Source organism: Xiphias gladius, chromosome 9 (assembly GCF_016859285.1).
Source record: "Xiphias gladius isolate SHS-SW01 ecotype Sanya breed wild chromosome 9, ASM1685928v1, whole genome shotgun sequence".
Classification (NCBI taxonomy): domain Eukaryota; kingdom Metazoa; phylum Chordata; class Actinopteri; order Istiophoriformes; family Xiphiidae; genus Xiphias; species Xiphias gladius.
This window is the reverse complement of record NC_053408.1, coordinates 9,430,048-9,456,936: the sequence shown is the minus strand read 5'-3', so window position 1 is coordinate 9,456,936 and position 26,889 is coordinate 9,430,048. Positions and strand designations below refer to the sequence as shown.

At 39.2% G+C, this 26,889-nt stretch overlaps 2 protein-coding genes across 2 annotated transcripts; one reads left to right on the top strand and one right to left on the bottom strand.

Moving 5' to 3' along the window:
• The first annotated feature begins 55 nt into the window (after positions 1-55).
• On the top strand, positions 56-15,080 carry LOC120794799 (zinc finger CCHC domain-containing protein 24-like). Its single transcript, XM_040136146.1, has 4 exons — positions 56-403; positions 1,924-2,124; positions 12,949-13,113; positions 14,108-15,080. Exons 1-4 carry the CDS (start codon positions 191-193, stop codon positions 14,219-14,221), a joined length of 693 nt encoding a protein of 230 aa, XP_039992080.1. The 5' UTR covers positions 56-190; the 3' UTR covers positions 14,222-15,080.
• An 878-nt stretch (positions 15,081-15,958) lies between these two features.
• Positions 15,959-21,498, bottom strand: ppifb (peptidylprolyl isomerase Fb). Its single transcript, XM_040136147.1, has 6 exons — positions 21,229-21,498; positions 21,004-21,034; positions 18,653-18,741; positions 18,468-18,564; positions 17,373-17,448; positions 15,959-16,437 (listed from the first exon to the last, which is right to left on the bottom strand). The coding sequence occupies exons 1-6, from the start codon at positions 21,379-21,381 to the stop codon at positions 16,302-16,304; spliced, it is 582 nt and encodes a 193-aa protein (XP_039992081.1). The 5' UTR covers positions 21,382-21,498; the 3' UTR covers positions 15,959-16,301.
• Positions 21,499-26,889: the final 5,391 nt, after the last annotated feature.

The window sequence follows — 26,889 nt, the reverse complement described above, 5'->3', positions numbered from 1 at the left end:
TGCGCCCTCCTTAACAGACCGCTGTCCCGCTACTGGGGTCCTCCACGGGCTCCACGGGCTCCCCGGGCGAACGCAAGGATCACGCCCATCCAGCCGGAGCAGGGGGGATGACTGGAAGGAGTTGGGTAATCCAGAGATTCCGGCGGTTCTGACGGCGCTGTTCCGAGAGGCGCAGTCCCACAACAGCAATATGATGTCTGCCATAGAGACTGGTGCCTCTGTGTACCAACCTGCACAGCTGCTCAACTGGGTCTATATGTCTTTGCAAGACACCCAGAGCAGCGCCTTTGATGCGTTCAAAGCCGAGTCGGACACTTCTCCTCAGGACATGAACTACTCCAAGCGCAGCGCCGCCGACCTGAGCTCCAACTATCTCAACAACTTCTTCCATCTGCGGAGTGAGGTAGTATTCCTGTGATGCTCCGCTGCCCTAACGCGCTTTGTAGCGATGACTAACGCTTCGCACGGCAGGCTGACAGTTGACAACATTCGTGCTTCGTTGAAATGTACTCACTTATTGCTGCGTATCAAAAATCTCTCTACATGAATATCGTACCTGCATATTTCACCCCAGGCTATTTTCGTAGCCCATACAGTAAACCTCACCTCCATGCCTCCATTGGGTCGCACTGCGGTGAGCGGGTACTACATGAATATGGGTTTTGTGCCCTGGTATAGTGCCTGAGTGTGTTCAGACTGTCCTGGTGTCAGGGTGCAGCCGGTGGAGGGATGGCAGGTTGAGAAAGACCTCTCACAAGGTTTTTAAAAATGTGAGGGTTCACCCTGGCCGGCCTCTGCTTGGTCAGAGATACACGCTGCCTTCACTCGGTGGGGCTTGGTGTTGGTTCATTTAATACTGATCCGTTGGAATGGCTTTCCGAATGGAAACAGAGCATTAAAAAGTGTGTTTTTGTTCACATAATGGCACCAGAATTCACCAGTTACTGTACTTTAACCTAGAAAAGTACCTATTCACTTTAAAACTGAAACAGTTCAAATGATACACTGCAACTACACGCACGCCGCAGATATGCATTGATTTGATGTCTCATGCAAAACATTACCCACTACAATGTACAAGTGCATCTGATCACAATTCGCTTTCTGTGATGCCTTCAGAGTAAACAGCCAGTGTCTCCAGGCTGTTCTTCATGTTTGCCCTGCGGTGCCATAGCACCCGTCTCCTCCAGAGACACAATGATGCTGATTGTGTTGTGCCAGTAAGGCCAGTTGGAAGAATGCACGACAAAGGCATTTTGTTCTGACGAGGAAACGGACACTATTGGTGCACAGAGTAAATGCAGTTAAGGCAGCACATCTGCAGAAATGAAATAATGTCGGCTACTGTCAGAGAGACGAACAGGAGAATCAGTCAGGGTGATGGACTGTCATGCCAGCTGAAATGCTCTTTCATCGTACAGTCACAACAATGTTCTTCTGTGTCTTTGGGAAATGAGAGATATTATTGTAGTGCTAAAAAGATAAGCCCTTTAATCGATCAGTTGATCATCAGAAAATTAATCAACAACAATTCTGATAACTGTTAAAGTCATTTATCAAACAAAAACACCTTGTGTGCTACTTCCACGTCAGAATATACTGCTTTTTCTTTGCTTCACATAATTGAAAATGGAATATCTCTGGGTTTAAGACTGCTGGTTGAACAAAACAACCTATTTGAGGACATCACTTTGGTCTTTGGGAAAGTGTGATGGCTGTGTTTTACTAGATGATGACATTTTTTAGACTCCTTAAACAGTTAAGGGATTCATTGACAGATTAATAAAATGAATTAATTAAAATATTTGCTGGCTGCAGCCCAACTTTAGCGTATTAAGGTATCCACTGTATATTTCAACCTTTACATCCACATGGTTCCATTGCCAGTGATTTATCATCTTGGTCTCTGTTTTTCTCTGACAGGCCTTGAAGAACAATTTCTACAAGGGCTCCTCGCCCTACGGGTCCCTCAACAATATCGCGGACGGCCTGAGCTCTCTGGCAGACCATTTCTCAGACCTCTCCCTGTCCCCCGAGACACGCAAACCCAGCAAAAGGCCACCGCCCAACTACCTGTGCCACCTTTGCTTCAACAAAGGACACTACATCAAAGACTGCCCTCAGGTGAGCCAGTCAGGGATGCTGTACCTCAGTCAGGTGCAGATCCACAGCGGCAGCTGAAACAGCTGTGCAGTGTGTGGGCCATTTGAGCTCTCTGTCAAATGCATTAACACGTTTTGAAGAACATATGAAGTGCTGTCTGAAAAGGAGAAATTCATAAAGTGAATGTGGTGACATATCTGATCTGATTTGATCTAAATCTCGGATCAAATCCACATGTTTCATCACAGTTGTAGGCATATATTCCCCCTTTTTTTATTTAATGGTATTAAAACTATAAATTCCAAGTTAGAATATTATGTTTGTATTCTTTTTTCAATGTGAAATAGATTCCTCAGCACATATTTGAGTTAGATGTACCACTTCAGGTTGGTAATGAGCAGCAGATGCCAGATTGGATCTCGGAGCTGGCCTTAATGAAACATGATAGTTTTCTCTGTGGAACTAGGCACGACCTCTACTCCAAACACGAGAGAAATATTACCGCTGCTTTATGTGCAGCTGTGGTTCCACATTGATCATGTTCAGAGGAAAATGCCTGACATTTGTTAGGTGTAATGGAAATAATCAACTGACTAATGGACAGGGTGTATCCAAGAAGCAAGGTAGCAAAAAGTAAAAATTCAAATAGCTGGTCAGTTATATAAAGAAATTTATAACGTGTAAATACTTCCTTTTGTCAGGCAAACTGTGGATTGTGTGAAAGCTGCAACATTCTCTGTTAACTCCACATATAATGATGCTAAGTGATCTCTTTCTCAATTTAACTCTTTTCTACAAGTACCAGTTTTTGTCGATTTGTGCCAGGGGTCTTTATTAACACGTAAGAAAGCCAATTTGTTCAAAGTTTAGAGTGTTAAACATCATAATAGGGGGGTAACATCTAAGACGTAAGTAGCAGTGGGTGCAAGAGATCAATTAATTGGCTACAAGATTTTAAATATTTCATTTTTTGGCATTTGTTGAATTCCTGCTGTGTGAGTTTAAAGCCATAGTTGGACATTTTAGGAGATGTGCTTACTTGCTTTCTCGTGGAAAATTAGATTAGAAGATTAGTACTATAGATTAGTTCTCGTAAAACCTTTAATTGTTGGTTTTTCACATTGATTTTTGTACAGATTAAACAAATTAGATTTGGGATTTTTCTTACCTCTGGATAGAGCCAGGCTAGCTGTTAACCCCTGTTTTCAGTCTTTATGCTAAGCTAAGCTAACCAGCCGCTGGCGCCGGGTAGCCTACATATGTACTGTACAGCCATGTGAGTGGTATCAATCTTCTCATCTAACTCATGTCAAGAAAGCAAATAACAGTGTTTCCGAAAACATTTCTTCTCTATTGGAGCAATGTGAGGAATGCAGAGAAAATCATTTGCAGCGAGCTTATAGCTCTTAACATTGTCTGTGCATGTGTAACTGTCGGTTCATCAGGTTCAGAAATATACCCCTCGGTATGTATAAATGTAAAAACAACACATTGACACTCATTTTTGAGTATTTATCAGTCTTTAGGTTGAGCCACTTTGCTGTATAACTTGACCAGGAGGGAAACTGTGTACATTCTTGAAACACCAGTTTTTAGCACAGCAAGTTTCTTTCGAATAGAGAGGCATAAATCACAGCAATTAAAAATTATTTGTTTTAAAGCTGCTTTTTATCGATTTGATATGAAACATTTTATTAGCTGCAGTAACTTTCTTTGGACTAGCTGTTGCACGATTCCATAGGTGATGGGTTTGTCCTGGAGGAGCTGTATAGAAAGGAATCAAAGAATGTGACAACTCAATATGATGAGAGAAGAAGCACACAGGAAGTGGGTGTGTGTGGCCTTTAACAGCCTCTCTCTGGGTGGAATGGGGCCCATGTCAACTCTAAAGGTCTGCTTCTTTGATAAAGAAACACATGGCACCTCAGTGGAAGCCTCAGGTGATGAAAAGCAATGAAAAAGGAAAAGTGTCGGTCCGTGCATTTGGTTTGCAATCCCGCTTAAAGGAGTAAGATGCACAATCCATGCTGTGCTTGGCATGTCAGTGGTAAGCATCCTGATGACAGCATAGTGGAGAGTTGGGTTTCTTGCTTCAGCAGGAGGTTAAGACGTCAAAAGATTACTTCAAGATATTTACGATTCTTCTTTGCAGCCACGCCCCTTAAAATGTGCAAAAATCTGGAAACCATTTCTGCTTGCCCGTTCTCTGCTGCTCTCGCTCTGCTGTAGAAAGATGATGTCAGATTTTATCATGTGTTGCTAATATTTCAAGCCCAAAGCAATGATTGCGGAGCTGTCGTAACGACAGAAGGCCTCTTCACTTGAAGCTGAGGTGAATGTTCCTCTGAAGCTGTAACTAATGAACAAACTGCTTTTTGTTCCTGTTGGCTGGAATCTGAGGCATTTTTAGATCTAGACAACTGAAATGCACACTTCAGACGTCTTACTGAATGTTGGGTTGCAGAAAAAATGACTATATTTCTAACTTGCTATTAAATTAGTGTGTTAAGCTGTTAGGCAAAAGAACCACTTGAAATGACCAAAATATGCAATTTCACACATTTCATCCGTTAACCCAGGGTCACAGGATTTTAATGACCCCTTTCCAATTAAGCAGCTGAACCCGGTTACTGTAAAGAGAATACACAAGTGACAGTGTGCTGACAGTCAAGGGGTGTATGGTGGGAAGGGCCTCGGCTAAATAAGGAGAGCATTGTTCCTCCAGAGGGGCTGTGGAACCAAAGGTCAGGAAGTCAGGCTGTATTGTTCGCTCAGCTCTGCTTGGCTGCAACTCCGTCTCCCTCTTTCTGTCTGCTTGCATGCGAAGAAGCGTCTATCGGACACTCATTTAAAGGGCCAGTGAGCAGCTGCCCAGAGATGTCTGCATCCAGAATGTGTTTTTGGAAACAGTGGGTAGCACAGGAAAAGGGTGTATGTCTTAACAGTTACAGTTTAATCATGTGTGAATGGAGCGAAAAAAGTCTGCTTTGATGATTATTTTGGACAGTGGAACTTTTGATAGTTAGGCTTTCAGAGGGAAGTCCTGTATTTATATTTGGTCTTTGAAGGCTGAAACATAGATATTTTTAATCATAGTCGCTTTAGTTCTTATCAGCATTTCGTCCCATTAATCATTGTCCTTAACTGTATTTTTTCGCTTATAACTTATAACCAATACGCCTCTTTTTTGTATACATTAAACAGACAAGATACACAGTGTTACTTCGTGAGCTTTAGAGGTGCTGTTAGGCATATTTTGTTAGGTTTGAACAGAGCCAGGCTACATGTTTCCTCCTGTTTTCAGTCTTTGTGTTAAGCTAAGTTAGCCAGCTGCTGGCAGTAGCTTCATATTTAGCATACAGACACGAGTGTTATCAATCTTCTCATCCTAATCTTGGCAAGAAAGTGAATGAGCTAATTTCCCTTTTCTTTCAACATAAATTAAAATTCCACAGGATTCAGTACTTTACACAGGTTTTTTTTTTACTACATTTAGATCACAATCTAACAACAAAATATGTCTTTCAAATCCAGAATAAATGAAATTCTTGTAGTTTTAGAAGTTCTTTAAAGGAATAGCTCAACATTTTGGGAAATATGCTTATTTGCTTTCCTGCCAAGACTTAGATCAGAAAATTGATGCCAAGCTTGTACCGGCCTGTTAAACATGAAGCTGCAACCAGGAGATGGTTATCTTAGCTTGGCACACAAACTGTAAACAGGGTAAACAGCTAGCCAGACTCTGTTCAAAGGTAACAAAATCCACCCACCGGCATCCATAAATGTTTCTTATCAACATAGTGGTTTTAGGAGCAAAGCAAAATAAGTGTATTTCCCAAAATGTCAAACTGTTCTTTTAAGACAAGGTGACTAGCCTTGTGTCAGCAGTCGGGGGCAGCTCTTGAATGTATCGCCATGAAGAAAAAAACCATTACTGAGCAAATGAATGAATTAATAACATGCGACAACCTACTATGTAGGTTTTACAAACTGCCTCAAAGTAGCCATAGTCAAAGAGGAACTTTTTCTTTGTCATGTTACAGTTGATCAGCACTGACTGAAAACAGACCAATTTTTACTAAAATGCCAGGATCAGCCCGATGTACCACATCAGCAAACAGTGAAATTCTGTTTTTTGATCAATGCCGCAACGTTTTATCCAGTAGAGATTGCATTTGATCAATGTTTTTACTGACGTTTGATCTCATAGTTTAGAATGTGTTTCTGCCCATATCTCCGTGAAAATACTGATAATGTTATCAGTGTTGTTTTAGGACTAGACACTGTACTTCTATCCAGGTGGACAATACAGTTCACAGCCGAACGTGTAACTGGTGAATCTCAAACAACACTGTCTGATTATTGTTGCTTTGGTCCATTTGTTTTCACTGCTGATAAATGTCTTATCTGTGCTCAGTTTGCTGGCTGTTGCTTTTGGCTGCATCATCTGCCTAGGAGGACAAGTAAGATAGAGGAAAACCTGGAATTTGGGGTAGATTGACTCCCTCTGATGAACAGTGGCTGTCATCTGCTCAAAGCTAATGAACATACAGGAAAAGAATGCTGTGGTGTTCAGTTTTTGTGGTGCAGCATGTTTTCAAGATAAAATTTGGTCATAGATGACAGTTTTTCCAGTTGCAAGGACATGTTAGGGGAAGGAAAGAGAAACAAGCTAGAACTGTTTCCCTGTCTGTGGCTTAATATATTTGTATGTACCTGGGTATCTACCAGAATAAAGTCCTTCCCTGAGGTTTATTATTAACCTTGGAAACAGCGGATTGACAAAACAATCTCACCTCAAGGACCATTTACTACAGTTTTATATCATATTACACTATCTTCATCAGCAGATTGAGTCTGCTCAGTTGTCATGGAATTATACACGTTTTTCTGAGAATTTATGTTTTGTGTTTACAGCATGTCCATTGTATTATTTATTAAAATGAATAATGAATGAGAATACCTCCTATCCTAGCCAAATTCTATATTCATGTGATAATTTGGGATTTGAACAATACCACATTATGAGATTTGGGGGCACTATACCAAATTTTGGGATTATAAAAAGTACATTTTTGGGAGAATTATACCAACTTTTAGGATTTATGGGTGCTACAACATTTTTTCAGCTTTTTGGGACCAAACCAAATTTGGAGTTTTAGGGGTAAAATGTCAACGTCTGTATTTAATGGCACTATCAATATTGTGGGGCAAAGTATTATTTATTGGTATTTGGGGGGTGCAACATAACATTTTATTAGCAAATTTTAGGATTTCAAAAAGTTAATTTTGGAAGAGTCATATCAAATTTTTTGGGTTACAGGCACCAAAACAAATTTTGAGTTTCGGGGATGCAATACCAGATTCTGGAATATAGGGGCATAATACTAAATTTTGGGATTTGATCCCAAAAAGATTTGGACCGACCCTGCAGTTTAAGTTACTCAAGTATTTTGGGGAAGGATTACTGACAATTTTTTTTTTTAAGCATTAACATCCTTAATGGATTCCTATTCACGCTTACTGCTTGCAAGTCATATACATTTGGTTGAGTAGGGGATGGTTTGAAGTAAGGACTGCTTCAGCCCTGTTAATTTTGGCTCAGTTTTGCTGCTCTGTTCCTGTCAGCCACTTCTCACTTGGTAAACATAGGTTCCAAGACCCCGGGGTAGGCAAAGATAACTGGTTTGGGTCAGATTAAGCATCAGAAGTCACTACTGGTCAGGGGTAGGGATAGAGTTAGGTTCAGATCAAGGTAAGGGGAAACACAGATTGATGAGGAATCCACACCTGAGCCTTGGAATCTAAAGCAAACCCCTCTCACTTCTCTCAGGCACATGCACTCTTCTGCCATTCTCCATACATCCACCAGATGCCCTCAGTCTTCATTGGTCCCGATCACCTGACTCCCACACTCACCTGCTCACCTGTTCCTCATTCTTTATGTTGTTTATGTCTCAAGCTTGTCGTAACACTCTTGCCGCCCTGCCCGCAAACCTCTTCTTGTTTTTGTTCTTGTTTTCTCTTTGAGTTGTCTGTACATGTGTTTTGACCTATTGCCTGCTTTTTGACCTACGTACCAGCCTTGCCATCAGGACTTTGTTGCCCGACGTATTGTAAGCTTTACCACTTTCACCTTTCATTAAAAGTCACTTGGCTGCCCCTGCCTGCCTGAGCGTCTCCATTTGGGTCCTCCATTCTGCGCTCCATACCCAAACCGTGACATGAAGGGTATGAAGGTAGATGGCACATTAATGAATAGATGTTGTGGATTGCTGTTATGGCCACTGTATATCAACGAGAGACATGTTTGACTGCTACTTCAAGATGTGACTGCAGAATTGTAGGTTCTTGTGTTTTCCTCGTTAGACCATGACAGCAGTGAGATATGTAAAGCATATGATTAAATTATTTCTACAGTGCAACACTGACTATAACTGCACCAATTACTGGACATGACAATGAGTCTAAACTCACTGTTGGCTTGTTAGCAACCTCCTGGGAACCTGAGAATCACAACAACCCGCTATCCCACAGTTACCCCCACACAGGAGTCAGAAGATTTTGCTGTCTTGAATCTTGCTCAGCTGTGTTTTGAGCTGAAGTTGGGAATATTTTTCTGTTGCATTTCTTGTTTGTCTGCCAGCCCGCCTGACCCTGTCATTCACTCGTTGAGAAATGTAATGCCAGTTTACAGCTGTGGATGTCATCACGTTGGCCACAGCCCGGACTGGAACTCTTATGAAAGCAACACTGTGTGAAATAGATGCTTAGAAGCATAATAACTGTGAATTTATGTGAGGGTATAATTCTGCGGGTTTAAAGGCTCTACATGCTCTGAACATTGTGCTTGATGAAGGACTGAAAATCTGGAGAGCCCTGTACGAAAACAGAAAATCAATCATCTGCTCTTTGGCCTCCAGTTGTTTGTATCTAATCACATTTATTTTGCAGGGAGGGAAAGTTAATCCGTTCAGTATTTCAGATGTGCCAGATATGCAGAAAGGCTGTGCGGAAGGATTACAGCTTCATGCTGTTAAATGAATCATTACATATCTGGATGTTTCTATAAGTGGAGCAGTTGGCCCTGATAAATTCGCAAAAAGAGGAAGCGCCATTGTGTAAAACAGGACATAAGTTTGCTTCCATTCGTCAGGGAGCATCTCAAATCTTGTTTCCTTGAATCACAGCTCTGGGGTTTGTGCTTATCGATGTGGTAACGTTGGTAGAGAAGCTTCATTTGCATTTTAACCTACGTTTAAATACCCAGGAATGCTGAGTTCAGCACCAGAGTAGAAGTCAAAAAGTCAAATATTTAAAGACAGGAATGGTTTAAATATGTATTCTGATTAATTTCCGCATAACATTTGAAGTCTATCATCAGGACATTTGTTTCAAACATAAAGTAATAGTAATGTTTGTCACATTATGACAAAGACAGTCTCTTAACTCTAAATATATCCATACCATAGTCCTCTGACACTTTTAAAATCCAAAACCCAAAAGATATTCATTTTACAGTGATATAAAACAGAGAAAACCAGTAAACTCTCACATTTGAGAGGCTGGAACCAGCAAATGTTTGGCATTTTTGCATGATAAATGACTCGCGCAAATAAATGATAACTGTCGCCACTTAAACCAGTCATTTCACCTCTCTTTGGATGCAGTAATAACTGTCTTCCACAAAGAATCTAGCTTTTCTAATTCTCTCACCCATTTGTTGTTTTAAACCCTGCTGGAGATAATTGATTTCACAACAAAATGAAAAGTATCCTTTAAGTTGACGCAGGACTCTTTAAAACATAGGAGGCCTATTGCAGTGGATTTGAGTCCAGGCATTAATATGTTGTTTTGCTTTGGTAACAGCTGGGCTTCTCCCTGATGGTGTGGGGGTCTGATACAAATGAAACCCAGCGAAGGCGAGAGAGCGCTGTGGGTTTGTTAGTGTGGAGTAATTGACCACATGGTATCCAGTAAGTTTGGTGTTGCTCTATTCTCCCGGATGAATGTCTCATGGGGGTATGGAAGTGGGGGAGAGAGTGAGTGAGGGAGAGAGAAAGGAGAAAGGAGGGGGGTGAGGATTTGGAGTAGTCCATTGTTTATCCTGATGGATTCCAGATGATGGCAGAAGGAGGCAGCCAACCTCCTGGGCCTCTTTCAGCAGTCTACAAGGATCTGGGCTAAGCTTATCTGCTGCAGGCTTTACATCGCTCCATTCACTCTGGGGCTGATATAAGTTACACAACTTAAATTATGGCTTTTGGTCAGGGCGTGTTGTAATGCACATAATAGATGAATAAAAAACTATCTTAAAAAAAAAAAAACAGTTTCCCACACATGATTTCAGGCTTCAAAGAGCTTCGCTCAAATATGAAGGATCTGTTTTAGGAGAAAATGTGACGTGAAAATTTTAATTTTGTACTGTGTCAAACAAAAGTAAGCCAGAAATGAAAAAGTAAAAAAAAAAAAAAAAAAAAAACCTTTGACCAAACCCAGAACATCATGCCTTCATGTTTTTTGCCATGTTTGCAACATGGCTGTAGGGCTGGCAAGGTTGGTCTGTCAGTCAGTCCACCACTTCGGTCCAGACCGAAATATCTCAACAATTACTGGATCAATTGACATGAAATCTAGGGATGTGATATTTATGGTCCTGGGAGGAAGTTTCCTAATGACTCTGGTTATCCCTTGACTTTTCCCCCTCATGGTGATGTTTCAATGAGGCTCAAATTTTTGGTTTAGAGTGAAATGTCTTTGGAGAGATAAAAAAAAAAATTGGAACAGACATTCATGTACCTTTCAAGATGAATTGTAATAGCTGTGATGCTCCCTTAACATTTCATGGACAAGGTCAAAAATGTATTTTGTTCCAATACTTTGGGTTATGACTAAATATCTGCAAAACTAATGAGATTCCCATCAGGCTCAGCTGTACTTTGTGTTTAATGCTCATTAGCAAAGGTTAGCATGCTAACACGCTAAACTAAGTCGGTGAACATGGTGGACTTTATACCTGCTACACAGCAGCATGTTAGCATTGTCACTTTGAGCATGTTAGCATGCTGACATTGCATTTAAAAAGGAAATTAGTTATTTAAATTTTTGAAGTCTTTTCTGGTGTATAGTGGAACACAGTTAATTGTATTGACCATCATTTTGATTGCGTTACATGTCATTTCTTATACAATTGCTGTATTTTTATGTCGAAATCAGAAAAATATTCTTACTAATATTGTGATATTTATCTTGGTCATACTGCCCATCCATTCTATATCATATTAGACAGTTTTTCGTGCTACACCTCTTCTAAGTGTTGTTTTAAGCACAGCCTCAAATATTAAGGTCAAATAATTAAATTGAAAAGAAGTTGAATATTTACCCTAGCCAATTTTCAAGATAGAGAATGAAAAACTCTTAGGCATCTAAACAAAGCGCTCGGGCCAGGCATGCAGGCAGCCTGATGATGGATTTGTGCATTTTTCTACCTTCACTCAAACTTTCCTGCTTGCTACAGTCAGGTCAAAAGTGGGAGTTTCTCTGTCGGTTGTCAGAGTCACATCTTTGATGGGACCAGTGGAAACACCGGTGTGCACCATGCCCTTTGCTGCCCTGTGGGCTCCAAACGTTAGGTAGAGTTTGTTATGCTTGTTCTGCAGAGTGAAATCTGTTTCCTCCCTCAGGAAGATGATGCTCTGTCTGCTCTCCATGTAAGCGCTTGAGAAAGAGGTCTGCCATCTAAAGTGACCTCCCAAAGTGCCTTATGGTGGCTAAATGATGCAAACACAGGCCTCAGAAATGCTTCACAGTGGTCTTAACACAGTTCCTGGAAATGAATAAAATGATCTGTTAGAAGTTTTTAACCTGACATATGTTCCTGCTTTGAAATCAAAACAAGATTTGATGAGAAGTCCTCTGGTGGTGGTGCAGACTCTGTCTTAATTTTGACTTGCCCTACTTTTTAGTTGAGGTGCTCTTGATTTAAACCAGTCTTGTCGAGTTGATTTCTTCGTGACGGGTTTTGGATTTTGTCATTTTATACAAGTGCAGATTTCATCTGGGTTTTATTTCCTCCCTGCTAAGATCTTTGTGTCCTGATTGGTGGGTTGGGGCCAGCTGGGAGGGATGACTAAGAGCCTGAGGTATTTGTCCTATACTAGGGAGGCCTCTCCCATTGGTCCCCCCACAGGCCGGGGCCTCCTTTATGGTCCCTTGGGAACACAGCTGGAGGGAGGGAGTTCATTTTTAATGGGAAAGTTGAGACTCCTTTTCTGTCCAACAAATAAATTACACAGAAAAATTTAAATATATTCCAACTTCCTTGGAATAAACCATTAAAGTTTTAAAACCTTTCTATTTGCTTCTATAGTACAAAGAGTATTTTTAATTTGTAGACAATCCTTCTACATCTATAGTTTAGATAGGAAAGGTTCCTTTGAAATGTGTGGCTCAGTGTTCCAGGACTCCAAAAATTAATCAAGCATCAAAGCAAATGATCTGTTTCATAAATTGTATTGACAGAAACCATAAATAATCGTTTCATTCCTGAGACAAAACTACTATAAACTCGACTCTCTTGACCACCAACAGGGCTGCTATCACTTCCTGTTCTAATCACGCAGAGCTGTGAATGGCTGCCGTCCAAAGAAACCAAATAGGTCAGTCAGTCAGTCATCAGTTACAGGTGTTGAGAGGCATAAGCCAAAATGTTTGCAAAGCTGCTGAGGTTTACACATTGATGAATGTGTCATTTTTAAGCATTTAAGTAATGGGAGTGAGCTGAAAGTGGGTTGCACGTGATGTCAATAAAGTAAAAAATGTTTTTTGCTATAAATTTCTGTTCAGGCTCGACCCAAAGGTGAAGGCCTGACCCCGTATCAGGGAAAGAAGAGGTGTTTCGGTGAATATAAATGCCCTAAATGCAAGAGGAAGTGGATGAGCGGGAACTCCTGGGCCAACATGGGACAAGAATGTATCAAGTGCCACATCAATGTTTACCCTCATAAGCAGGTAACAGTAAATCCGAATAACAGACAGATGGTGTCAGTAAACTTGGATGGCTGCTTGGGGCCCCTCAGCTACAAGGGCGCCCCAAGAAACACGAGTTGTAAGGCAAATGTTTCCATATAAGTTACAACCAATCTTCACCAAACTTACATTTACTTTTAGATTTCCCATACCGTTTTTTTATAAATGATTGCAAAATTGTCAAAGGCTCGGGCCATTTGATATTTGCAGCCAAACTTACAATAAATGTAAAAAATCAGATCTGTTTGATTTTGCAAAATTTAAAAGGCATTTCATCTACAGTAAAGGTGATTCTTCTGCCAAAATGGCCACCGTCAACCACTCATTGAGGTAACTACGATTAAAGTATTAACCACGTTAATTAAATTGTGGTTGAAGTTTGAATTTAGAGGATTGTGCACCTTCGATACACGCTCTGAATATTTTCTAGCTTCTGTCTGTTGCATCGTCTGCGACCAGGGCCATTGTGCCAGGGATTAAAAAATATTGAAAAAAATTGAGTCCTCCACTGAAAGTCATCCATCTAATGAAGTTTTCAGTAGCCATCAAAAAAAAATTTTCAAATGTAAAAAAAAAAAATTGAATGTCGTTATTAAGTGTTCAGTTAAATTTTCTGTAAATTGTAGCTCTTTATATGATGGTCTAAACATTGTTTTTAAGAATTCTCTGCACTGCCACGAATATAACTCAAAATCTCTTGATTTCATTGAAATTTTATTTTATGTACTTCACATTTTTGCGAGACACAGCCAAATTTTGAATATAATGAATCTAAAAAGAAAAAAAAAAGAAGAAACAGCCTTGAATAAAACGTCATTTGTAATTTGTGTGTAATTGTGGAAATTAAAGTTCTCCACAGACCATTAAAATCCCTGTCCTAAAATCCTAGGGCAAAACCTAATGAGTGGTACCAGCAGCTCTATCTGTGATGCTGTGGGGTAATTTTTTAAGTAATTTATTTTTTTTTTCCCCCCAGCGACCTCTGGAGAAACCGGATGGGTTGGATGTGTCGGACCAGAGCAAGGAGCATCCACAACACCTGTGCGAAAAATGCAAAAAGCTCGGCTACTACTGCCGCCGTGTGCAATAACACACTCTGCGCGACTTCCTTCCTTGTATCGAAAAGGGACAGTTACATTTTAATGACTAAAAATACATGGTAATAAACTTTATTGTAGTGTAATGCATCTAACGGTTTATTCTCATGAAATATTCTCTCGGACAATGTGACTCTCAGTGTAAAGAGGCTCATTGTGGTGGAAATTTTCTAGAGTGTCTCTCTGTGGTGATGAGTACTTTGCATTTGTTGGGTGCTTGGGAGTTACTCAGTTATCATTATGTGAATATTCATTTGAAGTTTTAACTATGAACCAAGAATCTTACCAACTGTGAATTAAGAAACTTTAGATCTGTGTCTGTCTCCACTCATGTCCAACACGTTGGAGCCAAATTCATGAGTGTAGTTTCCGGATGAAGATTCTCTTTTACATGTTTGTACATTCCAGAAATAACTTAAATGATGTTTTCTGTATAAAATATGCAACAAGTCTTTACCAAGAAGGATATGCAGTATTAATGTGTATCTGCATTATTATATGTATTATCAGTACTGGAGGGTACATAATTTTTGAATATATTTTTAAGCCTTTACTGTTTGGTTAATTGTTACACTTTGTGAAGGAATATATTAGCCAACTAACATTTATTCTTTATATACTACGTGCCTACAATTATTTGTGAAAATGCCTTTTAAGTAGTTTGTTATTCCAAAGTTGTAAACCAATGAAATATGGTAGAAACATTTTATTTCCTGACAAACAGAATAAATTACACAACACTTATATTTTGGCACCCAGTGCTACGAGAGACTCACCAAAGTGCTTCTATTACGGGACGTAGGTTGTAATGTCTCATAGTTAACATGAGACCAAAAAAAAAAAAAAAAAAAAGGATTTAAATCTAAATGTACCAAAGATCATGAAGAATTAAGTGGAAGGTAGCATGTGCGTGTTGGTTTAGAGGGTTTTTTTGTATTTTGTTGGAATTGTAATGATAAATAATTATATAGAGAAGAAATACCCTATGACTTTAACTGTTTTAAGATGTGACATGCCATTTAATGTGCCTTAGTTTGAGTAACCCATGAGATGGATCTCTTGATCTCTTAAAATGTTTTTGTATTAAAATGCATTTAAACGCGTTTGCACACTGTGTTCCTGTTTTCTCTACTCTTCTGCAAAATTGGTTGTCTCTCCAATAATATACTGTAAGCACATCTGATCATAATTCATAGAGGGGTATAGCTGACAACTGATAATATCACATTCTCTCTTCAACATTAACTAATCCAGATGGTAAGCATTTTCATCAACCACAACATAAAACAACTGAATCTGGATCTCTTAACCCTTTTTAAGCATCTGGTAAAATTTATTTATCAGATTTGGCTCCATCACCTTCTTATAAACCACCACTGGCAGAACTTACTGATACAAAATGGCCCAACCCCCCCTCCCAAAAAAAAGGCATTTCCCAGTGCGTAAGCAATTAGATCTGACATTGCAGAGCTTCATTCTTCTGGGCAAACCTCAGCAGAATACTTAGTGGAATAAGATAACTTGTCACCTGAAGCCGATGAGGAAAGCAGGAGGTGGGAAAAATTCTGCTGCTGGTGATAAAAAGTGTGCCCAATAAATGGGCACACTTTTGACTCAAACTGCTTTATCTCAGCCAGTTGTTTAAGTGCAAGACTTCTTGGGGGATTTTTCTAATGCTTTGACATCTAGGTCCATTCAGTCTAAAAAACAAATGGCAAGAACAAGTTTACTATATTTAGAAAAAAATTGCTTTTATTTTTTGCAAATAACTGCCCCTTTCCAAGCCAGTTTAAATGAATGTTAATGAATTAATAGATCTCTTTCAAATACGACAGAACGTCGCATGATACAAGTTCACATTTTATAGCATGGCACAGGTTAGTGCCTTAATTGCTACATAATTCAAGTAAAAACAGAAAAACTGAGCGTGACTCTGGAGATTATCTATTGTTGGAAAAGAAAGGTAGGGCGCACTGTTCCATGACTGAAGAAAGAGCCTCTTTCACTTAGACTTTCACATTGAAAATACAGCAGGAGATGAGACGAGGACTGTGTCCACTGCACTCATGGAGTCTACTTGAGCTCTCCACAGTCTGTGATAGTGATCCTCTTGGAGGTTCGCCCAGACCGTGAACCGAAAGACTCCACTTTCTTGACCACATCCATTCCCTCCTTCACGCTGCCAAAGACAACATGCCTACCATCCAGCCTGAGTGAAGAAAGACAAAGTTTATTATCACTTCCCCAGACAGTGAGACGATCCATGATGCACCCAACTGAGTCTCACTTGTGGCTTTGTGCAGGGTGATGCCACTATTTCTGCAATTACTGTGCTATTTTAGGCCATTTAGGAATTTTATTCTCAGCAGGGTGGGGAAAAAACCCTATGAAACATAATTTTAACAATAACTGGACACTACTACACCCATATTAAAATAAAATAAATAAATAAATAAAATATATAAATAAATTATATATATATAATATAAAAGAGACTGTAAAGCCTCTGCCGGTGGATTTGAGTGCTTTCTGTTCAGATCCCTGTCATCGTGCACTATTGCTTAAACAGGTACATGGACATCAATGCTCAATCTAAAATGTACGAAAACTGCATCAGAGTAATTATCATCTTTTTCCAAGTGGTTTGAGACTTTGATGTTAATGTTAGCAGTGTCCGAGCTGTACATTACCACCACCAAGTTAGTTTGCCTGGTCACACTTAAAAATCACAGGAATTCCTCCTGCTTTTCGTCCTTCGAAATCCTTAATAATGTGGTTCTGTTTGCGATGTTTTTGTTTTGTTGTTGTTTTTGCAGAATTATAAAGGTAATTTCATATTCAACTTTTGTTATGATCTTTACTTTGAAAGGGCAAATCTACCAATGCTTCCACATTAGTAGTGCACATTTTGAAATGTGAGCACAGTTATTCGGTGAAACTGACACTGTGTGAAAAAGGAGAATAATTATCCCGTTACAATATTCTATATTAGGGTCTGCAGTATTCCCGACAGCAAATTTTGCTTTGTACGGATATCTTTAAAGGGAAGCCAGTGACAGACATTAATTAAATCCTAGAAACGTATAAGAATAACTACATTACACTCGCACCAGCCTCTATAATGTTGTGTTTGTCAGTACATACCATTCTGTTTTAGTGGTGCAGATGAAGAACTGGGATCCGTTGGTGTTGGGTCCAGCATTGGCCATGGACAAGATCCCTACAATGCAACAAATTCAGATTCAGTCTGCTCAAATCTACAAAACATAAATGCAGAGCACGTTTTCACCTGAGCTTTGGAGAATGGAGAGACTTTGACATGTATGAAATCACAAGTCACAAATCTATGCAACAGATCAATATGATGCGAGGATCAATTACTTACATTAAAAAATTAGCACACTGAAATAATATCGCCAATTTAAGGAGACATCTGTCATCATTTTAACCACACAAAGTTCATTATTGACATGTTGTTTGAACACTATTGCCACAATGCTGCCACCTGGTGGTGAAAATGAGTGAGAAGCATCATGTCGCAATGACAAACAGTGTGGGAAATACACATTTCCATCTAAAAATAGGCCACAATAATATAATAAGGCACTGATGTATTAAAAAAAAAAAAATCATCACTTTTAAATGACTTAATATTTTTAGTGCTGCCATATGTCCACAATATGCATTCCGTACTTGTCTGCCATGTTTTTATTTTTGGCTCAGGACACGTGTTCACCAGCTGGTTTCAAACACTTCCTGTGAAGAGAAGAACTGAAAACTACCAGCTCTTATTATTTTACTGTCCTGTAGTATCACACTGTGCTGTACTTTTTAAATCTAATTTTACTCTGTAGTTATCCATTAAGTCGTCTGCCTTCTTGCTGCACTTCATGTAGCTCTGCCCTGTACTAATGTCCCAGAGGAACTTTATTTTATATTTGTTTGAATAAATAAACAAGCAGCCTTGGCCTGAATGCATGAATCAAGTTTGGAAAATACATTCTGTGATAATCACGTCACAGTTTGGTTTGCAAAAATTCGCTTAAAATTGCCAGACCTTCTGGGACAACTGATCAAATTCCTAGATTCTCCTCATCTGGAATATGCCTCTGCAAATGCTGCTTTTCCTGAAAGTCCACGGGCAGTGGAATCCCTGGACTAAACAAACCAGCCAGCGTTGCTTTCTCCATCATCTTCATTGCCAGTGTGCAAAGAAACAATGGGGTAGAGAATAATTACCAGGTCCAGTATGCTTCAGTTTGAAGTTCTCATCAGGAAACTTCCATCCATAAATAGACTTCCCTCCAGTTCCATTGTGGTTTGTGAAATCGCCACCCTGGAAACAAAAAACGCATCACTAATCACACTGTAACAGCGCACTGGACAATTAAAAAAGGACACAAAAGAGAAAGAGAGAAGCCTACCTGGCACATGAACTGAGGGATCACCCTGTGGAAAGTCGATCCCTTGTAACCAAAACCATTTTCGCCTGTGCACAGCGCCCTGAAGTTTTCTATGGAAGAGAGTGTGTGTCAGATTCTCCCTCTGACGATCCCTACAGGCCAGTGAACTCTAGGAGTTTTAGGATGGGTCCCCAGCAGATACTTCAATGGACGACTGCCTCTTTCTTAATTGATCAGCCGACTAGTTAGCTAGTTAGTCATTGGGTTCTTGATTAAATAAAAATCTCAATCCATTATTTCCCTGCTCTCTTTTTTTTTCTCTTTAAATAAATTGGGTATCAAACAAGACGTCCAGACATATCAACACGTCAATTACTGAAAGTTGGCATGCTAGACTGAATCAGTTTTCTTTACTTCATGCAACGATTAGTCAATTAATTGATTAACCAGTTAACAGGAACCTAATCGGCAACTATTTCAAAAAGCGTCTGTGTCATTTGAAAAGAATTAATCACAATTAAACAGTAATTGTGGCATGTGCAAACGTTTGAGCACCACGTTAAATCAGTACCTACCTCCCCTTTGGGACGATACTATGGGTTGCAAAAACACCTTTTGGAACAGCTAGTGGTCTTTCTATTCTTTCACCCACTCTCTTTTCTGGAGATGTTTTTAAGGCTGTCTTGCAGATACAGCACATTTAAGATCTACCCACAGATTTTCAATGATGTTCAGGTCAGGGGGACTGTGAGGGCCGCTCCAAAAGCCTCAGCTTGTCTTTCTTGAAGTAGTTCATTGTGTGTGTGTGTGTGTGTGTGTATGTATATATATATATATATATATATATATATATATATATATATATATATATATATATATATATATATATATATATATATACATACACACACACACACACACACACACACACACACACACACACATACAATGAATATATATTTTTATATATTTTTTAAAAAAAAGTTTATACTCTCAAAACCACCTAATCTAGCAAGCCATGTTTGGGTATAAATAATTAGAAAAAATATTATTCCTAGCCTCACCAAACTTTGTAGGATGGAAGGCAAACAAGTTTTCAGTATGATTGAACCGTTAAAAGTTTACTTCTGCGTGCCCACTTATTTTCTATAAAAGGCCCTGGATATGAAAAAGTGCAAAGAAGAATTTTAAAAAAATATAAAATAAAATAAAATACTCAATTAAGACTTCAAATAACTTTATTGAAAATGAGGTGCAATGTGTGTGTGAGAAATCGCATGTGATGAAAACTATTATCCTTTAAACATAAAACTTGAACAACAGGACTTAACTGGGTAAATGCTTGATGTTTTCTTGATAACATGTAAGGGCGTATACTGATGATTAAACTGTGTGGCCATGTTTCAACACGCGTATCAGTGCAATTACCACATTTAGCTTTCTAACATGCAAACTGTAAAATTACATATAAACACACACCCAAACTTTCATGTGGAAACATATTAAGACACTCCCACTCGACCTTGAGAGGGCCATTTAGGATACCGCTAATTCCTCCTTATACCAGCGGTTTTAAATCAAAATATTTCAGATATTTCCCATATCCAGGACCAGAGACACAGCTCCCATCTCAAATGCTTTCTATTCCAGTGACCATAGTCAAAACATGTGTATCCATTAATTCTAACAATTCCTATAAACACAGGAATTCAATAATCCTGGAGATATACTGAGGCAAAAAAAAAAGTAATTCTGAAATGGACGTTTTTCTGCCGCCTCTCTCAAATCTGTGTCTATTTTTCTATTGAGGAAAAAAAAAAGGAAGGACATTTGCACTCTGTGCCCTTAGTAACCATACATCAAGCGATTTCCACGTACAAAAATGTGGGTTTGTAGTATCCTCGATATCACTCCGGTCAAGGAATTATGCACTTTTTGTTTCCAAATCCAGGGACTTATAAATAATGAAACTGCATGCAGTAAGGAATTCTAGGGTCCTGGCATGCAGGGGGGACCATGCTTGTCCTCCATACTAAAGAGTTTGGCGAGGACAGGAACAATGCTTGTCAAGACGTTAATGCCCAAACATGGTTTCCCAGATAAGGCCTTTTTTTTTTTTAAGCTATAAAAATGAAATAATATTAACGGATGAAAAAAAAAAATGAAACCGTAGGCTTTGAACAGAAATATTTTACAGGCCTTGTTTTTGGGAAGACAGCCCTGCTTGAATCATCACTGAAGGGTTTATCAAGTAGCAGAAAGGGTCTTGTCCAGTCATTCTCTTCACCATTGAGGATTCAGGTTCCTTGGGTCTGATACGATTAGCCCCTCGTTCTGACTTATATTAGGACTTGAGAAAAATCATTGCTTACCTGCCGTTTTTGGCACAACGTCGGCGCTGAGCTGAAAGAGAAGAGTGAAATGCCTGGGGGTCATTTGCGAACAGAGCGTTCCCTGGAAAACGGACTCAACGACTGTCTGCAGATGTTATTAAACGGGACGCGGGACTAGTTTTGGGCTTACGGCAGCCGAAAGCAGACATGAACAGACTCAAAGCAAAAGCATGGCAGGTTTTTTATTTTTATTTTTGTTCTCACCTCAAAGGTTACTCTGCCGAGAGGCTGGTTGTCTGCAGCAATGTCAAAGTAAACGGTCGGGTTCTTGTTAGCGGCTGCAGGGCCGCTGCTGCACATGCGTGCGACGGTGAACGCCAGAGAACATAACTTTACCCTGTTCGATAAAACTAACATTTTTTTTTCAAAGCTGGAGAAGCTCAGTTGTTCCACCGGGGTCAGCAAGGAGCTAAAAGTCACGCTTACATATGGCAAACGAGGAAGTTTATCTTATGCAACCGGAAATACACCTTCCAATAGGCTACGGTCAAAATCTCGCGAGATTACGCCTGATTGCGTGTGTTTGATTTGTCCAAAATGTAAACAAGTATGGGCTAAAAAGAAAGACAAAAAAAACCAAAACGGCATTACTCACTGCCGACATTAAGCTCTTCATTTCTTGTAAAAGTTTTAATTAGCACAGAGCTACATTTGAAAGAAATTTGATTTCTAGCCTTACAAATAAGAAACCCAGTACAAAATAATTTACCAAAAACAAAAGGGGATAAAAGCATATATGGTCAAAACAATCAAGAATATCATGTGCCATTGTTAGTTTGAACAAAAAGTTCATCATTTTGCGAAAAATACACACTTTTTGCATAGTTGTCGGCTAAGTATGAAGCTGGAGCCAGCAGGTGGTTAGCTTAGCTTAGCATGAAAATTAGAAGCAGCCTATAAATAACTCTAAATTAAGTCATTATAGCTTGTTTTCTTTAATCTGTACAAAAACGGACACATGTATTTAACACCGCTAGGTACACCAACGAATCATCATTTTGTGCCCTAACTGACTGATTTATTTGGGGGTTTTTTTTAGCTTTTTTTATTTTTATTTTTTTACATTTTATATGTCAGCAAAATGAAATTGACATACATCGGACACTATATGTCTAATCATTCTGTTGTGGAAAGTTTTATTGTTCTGTAAGATGCATGTATTTCACACTTGGGACTTTGTCGAATAGGGAGTGATTTCAGGCACCGCTTCTTTCCGTCTCTCTCTCTTGTGTTTCTGTAACATTCAAAACAAGTGTCTCTCTATCTCAATTTTATCATTAAAATACTGGTTTAATTTGAAATATTATAATCTGAGGCCTAGATTTCTACAACGTGTGACAGCAGGATCAGATGAACATTGATGACATGAAATATTCGTACACAGTGGTCAAGTTGTGGGAGTTACAATAGTTAAAAACTGTACATTCACTGAGCTGCTCATTAGGAACACCTGTACATCTGCTTATTCATGAGATTATCCAATCATGTGGCAGCAGTGCACTGCATAATATCCAGTATATACAGGTCTGGATCTTCAGTCAATGTTCACATGATCTCAGTGACTTTGACCGTGGCATGATTGTTGGTGCCAGATGGGCTGGTTTCGGTAATTCTGAAACGGCTGATCTCCAGGGATTTTCACACACAACAGTCTCCAGAGTTTATTCAGAATTTTGCGAAAAAGACACAGTAAGAGGCAGTTCAGAGACGTCAGAGGAGAATGGCCAGACTGGTTGGAGCTGACAGAAAGGCTGCGGTGAACTCGGATAACCACTCTTTACAACTGTGGTGAGTGAGCAGAAAAGCAGAATGAACAACGCATCCAATCTTGAGGCGGATGAGCTACGACAGCAGAAGACCACGGCCGGTTCCACTCCTGTCAGCCAACAACAGAGATCTGAGGCTGCAGTGGCACAGGTTCCCACACAACTGGACAGTTGAAGAAGAGAAACACCTAGCCTGGTCTGATGAACTTGGATGTCTGATGAGGCACGCAGATGGTAGGGTCAGAATTTGGCATCAACAGCATGAATCCATGGACCCAACCTTCCTTGTGGCAACAGTCCAGACTGGTGGTAGTGTTATAATGGTGAGCGAAATCTTTCCTTGGCACACCTTTGGCCTCTTAACACCAATCAACCACGGTCTGAATGCCACAGCCTATCTGAGTATTGCTGCTGACCATGTGCATCCCTTTATAGCCACAGTTTCCCACCTTCTAATGGCTACTTCCAGCATGATAATGCACCATGTCACGAAGCGAACTGGTTTCATGAACATGTCAATGAGTTCAGTGTATTTCAGTGGCCTGCCCCAGTCACCAGATCTGAATCCAGTAGAGCACCTTCGGGACGTGGTAGAATGGGAGGTTAGCAGCCTGAATGTGCAGCTGACAAATCTGCAGAAATGATGTGATGCAGTCATGTCAACATTATCAGAAACTCAAAGGAAAGTTTCCAACATTTTGTGGAATCAATGCTACAAAGATTTGAAGCTGTTTTGACAACAAAGGGAGGCCCTACCCAGTATTGGTATGTTGTTCCTAATAAAGTGCTCAGCGAGTATATATGTGTGTGTGTTCAACTAAAATATTGTGAGAGAAATTGAGAAAGTTACTCCTTTTGCATTGATGGTGTTAAAGAAGTTTGTTCAAATATGTAAGCATGTGAGTGAAAAATGTGTAGTTTTTCCTGGGAGGGTGATGCTGGTGTCACTGAGTCCTATTTTAGTCTGAAAAGCACAAGACGTATGATTCTACCAGTTTCTGCTCCTTCCATTTCTGTGGCTTTCTAAGCATACAAGAGTCACCTATTTCCTCACTCATCGTTTTTTCATTTTCCAATTTCCTCCGTGACAGATCGCATAACAACTGCTCAACGGAATTCCTAAGAGCAGATTTCCAAACCTCGTCTCCCTTATTCTGTTGTGTTAATTAATGTGGGCTAAGATCTTTTCCACATAAGGTCAAGCTGACCTCAAGCTACGTTAATCAAAATGTGGATGTATTTTGATGCCCATGATTTACACCTTCTGCTTGGATAAACAGCCTGTGGGAGATAAGCAGGCCCGATCGTCCTCCCATGATGCAAGCGTACAAGAGAAAAGACCACAGTGACATACATGTATCATCTGAATACATATTTATTAGATAAATATTAGGTTGTCACATCGTCTAACTACATACAGTTCTGCAAGACTAAAAATCACAATTAGTTCCTTTATTTTCTGACCAGTTTAGAATATGAAATGATTGTACATACAATGTACAAACATAGAGACAATGGCCACATTGCATGAATCACCTTAGATTGTATCATTTTTCCAACTGTTCATGATATCAAAAATTGTACAAACTATGGATTTGGTTACAATCTTCTGGACCCGTCCCTCCCACCGCCTTTCTCCTATCCCACCAAGCGATTTTCTTTGTAACCTTGTTTTTGTTTTTCTCTTTTTTTTTCTTTTTTTTTCTTTTTTTTAAGCTTTAGCACCTCAGAGTATGCAGGTGACAGACTAGAACACTTAGGCTAAATATTACATGTAAAACATAGCTGTCCCAGTTCCCCTAACAAAAGAGGTGAAAGTATATTACAGAGGGGGAACAAAATGCTGAGATACCCACAGACACTAACTAACAAGTTTCATTTTCCATATTCAGCCACTTCCAGTAGAGGGGTTGCAAGCTTTTTATTATTCTGAAGAAACAATGCACATTCCCAGGGAAAATGAATACATTTCTGTTCACATGTCTCTATAGTCATTTACATATATACAGGCATTCTTGGGACGTTTGACCTAGCCTTGCCCTCAACATCCTTTCCAGGCCAGAGTGATGAACGTGCCCTTCCTCTCTGTATTTTTTAGATTTTATTTTCCTTTTTTTTTTTTTTTTGAAACAACTTCCCCCAGAATATGGCCCTTTATTGTGATTGTGCAACTACAGATTTGAGGTGCAGCCTAATACACCAAACTTGTACACTTGAAATCAAGAATAAAATATGAAATGATAATGACTTCCATGGGATTGATCAAAAGTTTCAATTCAGATGGTAAAAAATGAAAATATAGCCGTGGATTGTTAAAAGACTTTTGATTTGATGTCTGCTTGTGACGTAAATATGAAACAACATGTCAGTGTGCTGAATTGGAACAAATAATATTTCTTAAATGACATTTAAAATAATGTTTACACAAAACCAGGGTGGTTAAGTCAGCATAATGCTACAGTTGAAAGAAATTGGATTTCTAGCCTTACAGATCAATAAGAAAACCAGTACAAAATAATTTACCAAAAGCAAAAGGGGATAAAAGTGTATATGGTCTCGTGCCTTCAAAAAAAGCCACATTTTTTCTATAACAAAAATATAAACAATATCATGAATTTCTTTAAAATATGGTTGTGATATATCTTTAAAATACCACTGTGTATCGACAATTAGCAACAATTATGATATTCACATAGCTCACTAATTACACTGAAAGCCAGCTGATACCACATATTTTTAAACCGTTACTGTTCAGTATCACTGATAAAATGTCAACATAAATTTATGAGTCGACAACAATGATCATTTTCAATCAAATACATCTGAGCGTGAAACAAAATATTGCTTCAAACCGAGCTTGACATCTGAAAAACTGAAATGATGCTACACAATCACCTTGAGCTGATGCAGGGAAGGAGACCACAGAAGAATGGGACACCTGTCTTTAAACGACAGGTGCGAGACAGAGTGCACTGGGAGGAAAGTGACTAGAAAGCACGATGACCTGCAGGAAATAGCTTATGAGACGTTTAGACTGGCCTCCCCACAACGAGGAGGCAAGACAGCTGTCGTATGCTGGTTACAAACAAAGTCAGTGGTCAGATGGGAGTTTGGGAGCATATGTGGTTACGTTGGACGACTAATGATCAAAGGACAAACATTATCAAGATGATACAAAAATATTCACAATGATATTTACAGTACAATAGCATTTCTTAAAAAATAATACATTTGCATACTGAACAGCACTCTTCTCAAAAAGTGAAATTGAAAACAAATGTGGCAAAAGGTCTGCACCAATACTGCTTTAAAAACCACTTCTTGAACAGTAGTGATGGATAAACTGTATTTGTCCTCCCCCTATATCTTTGAAATCAATATTACCTCCCATCACACCAATAGAAACACACCCCCACATACAGACACACTCTCACACTCACACACACTCGCAGACTGACACAGGACCAAGCAAACACAAACATCTCCATTCTCATCCCTCTAACTTTGGTGAGCAGTTTCCCAAAAGATTCATGGATAGTTTAATTATGCAGCAACAAAAAACAAGAAAAAAAACAAAAAAAACAAAAAACATAATACAGTATATCCAGCAAATACATGATAAATGTATTGCTGATATCAGCATTATCCCTTCAGTGTTAGTGTTAAATAAATCATACTAAATCTGACAGAAATCAAAAACAAACGTACAAACAAAAGAGCTGTGGAAACAGCAACTGATAAGAAACCACACTATCTTTTTTTTTTTTACCACTTGGAACAGCACTAGACAGGGGCTTGGCACACATGCACTTTGTAGACTACTTAAACAGCACATCATTTAACAGGGAAAGAGATGCAACTTTGCAAAAATGCTGACATGAGCAACACTGGGGCTCATGCAGAGCAGATGGCATGGAAGGAGTGGTGGCAGGAAGCAATAAACGCAGCAGGATCGTCACAGGAACCCCAATCTCTCATATTGTACCTTTCTTTTCCATTCAAATCACTCCTCTGTACAGGAGGATGATAACTATACAATATTTAGAAGTACACATATGCTATTTTTAGTATGTAATATAAACTTTTTTTGTTTTAGTGG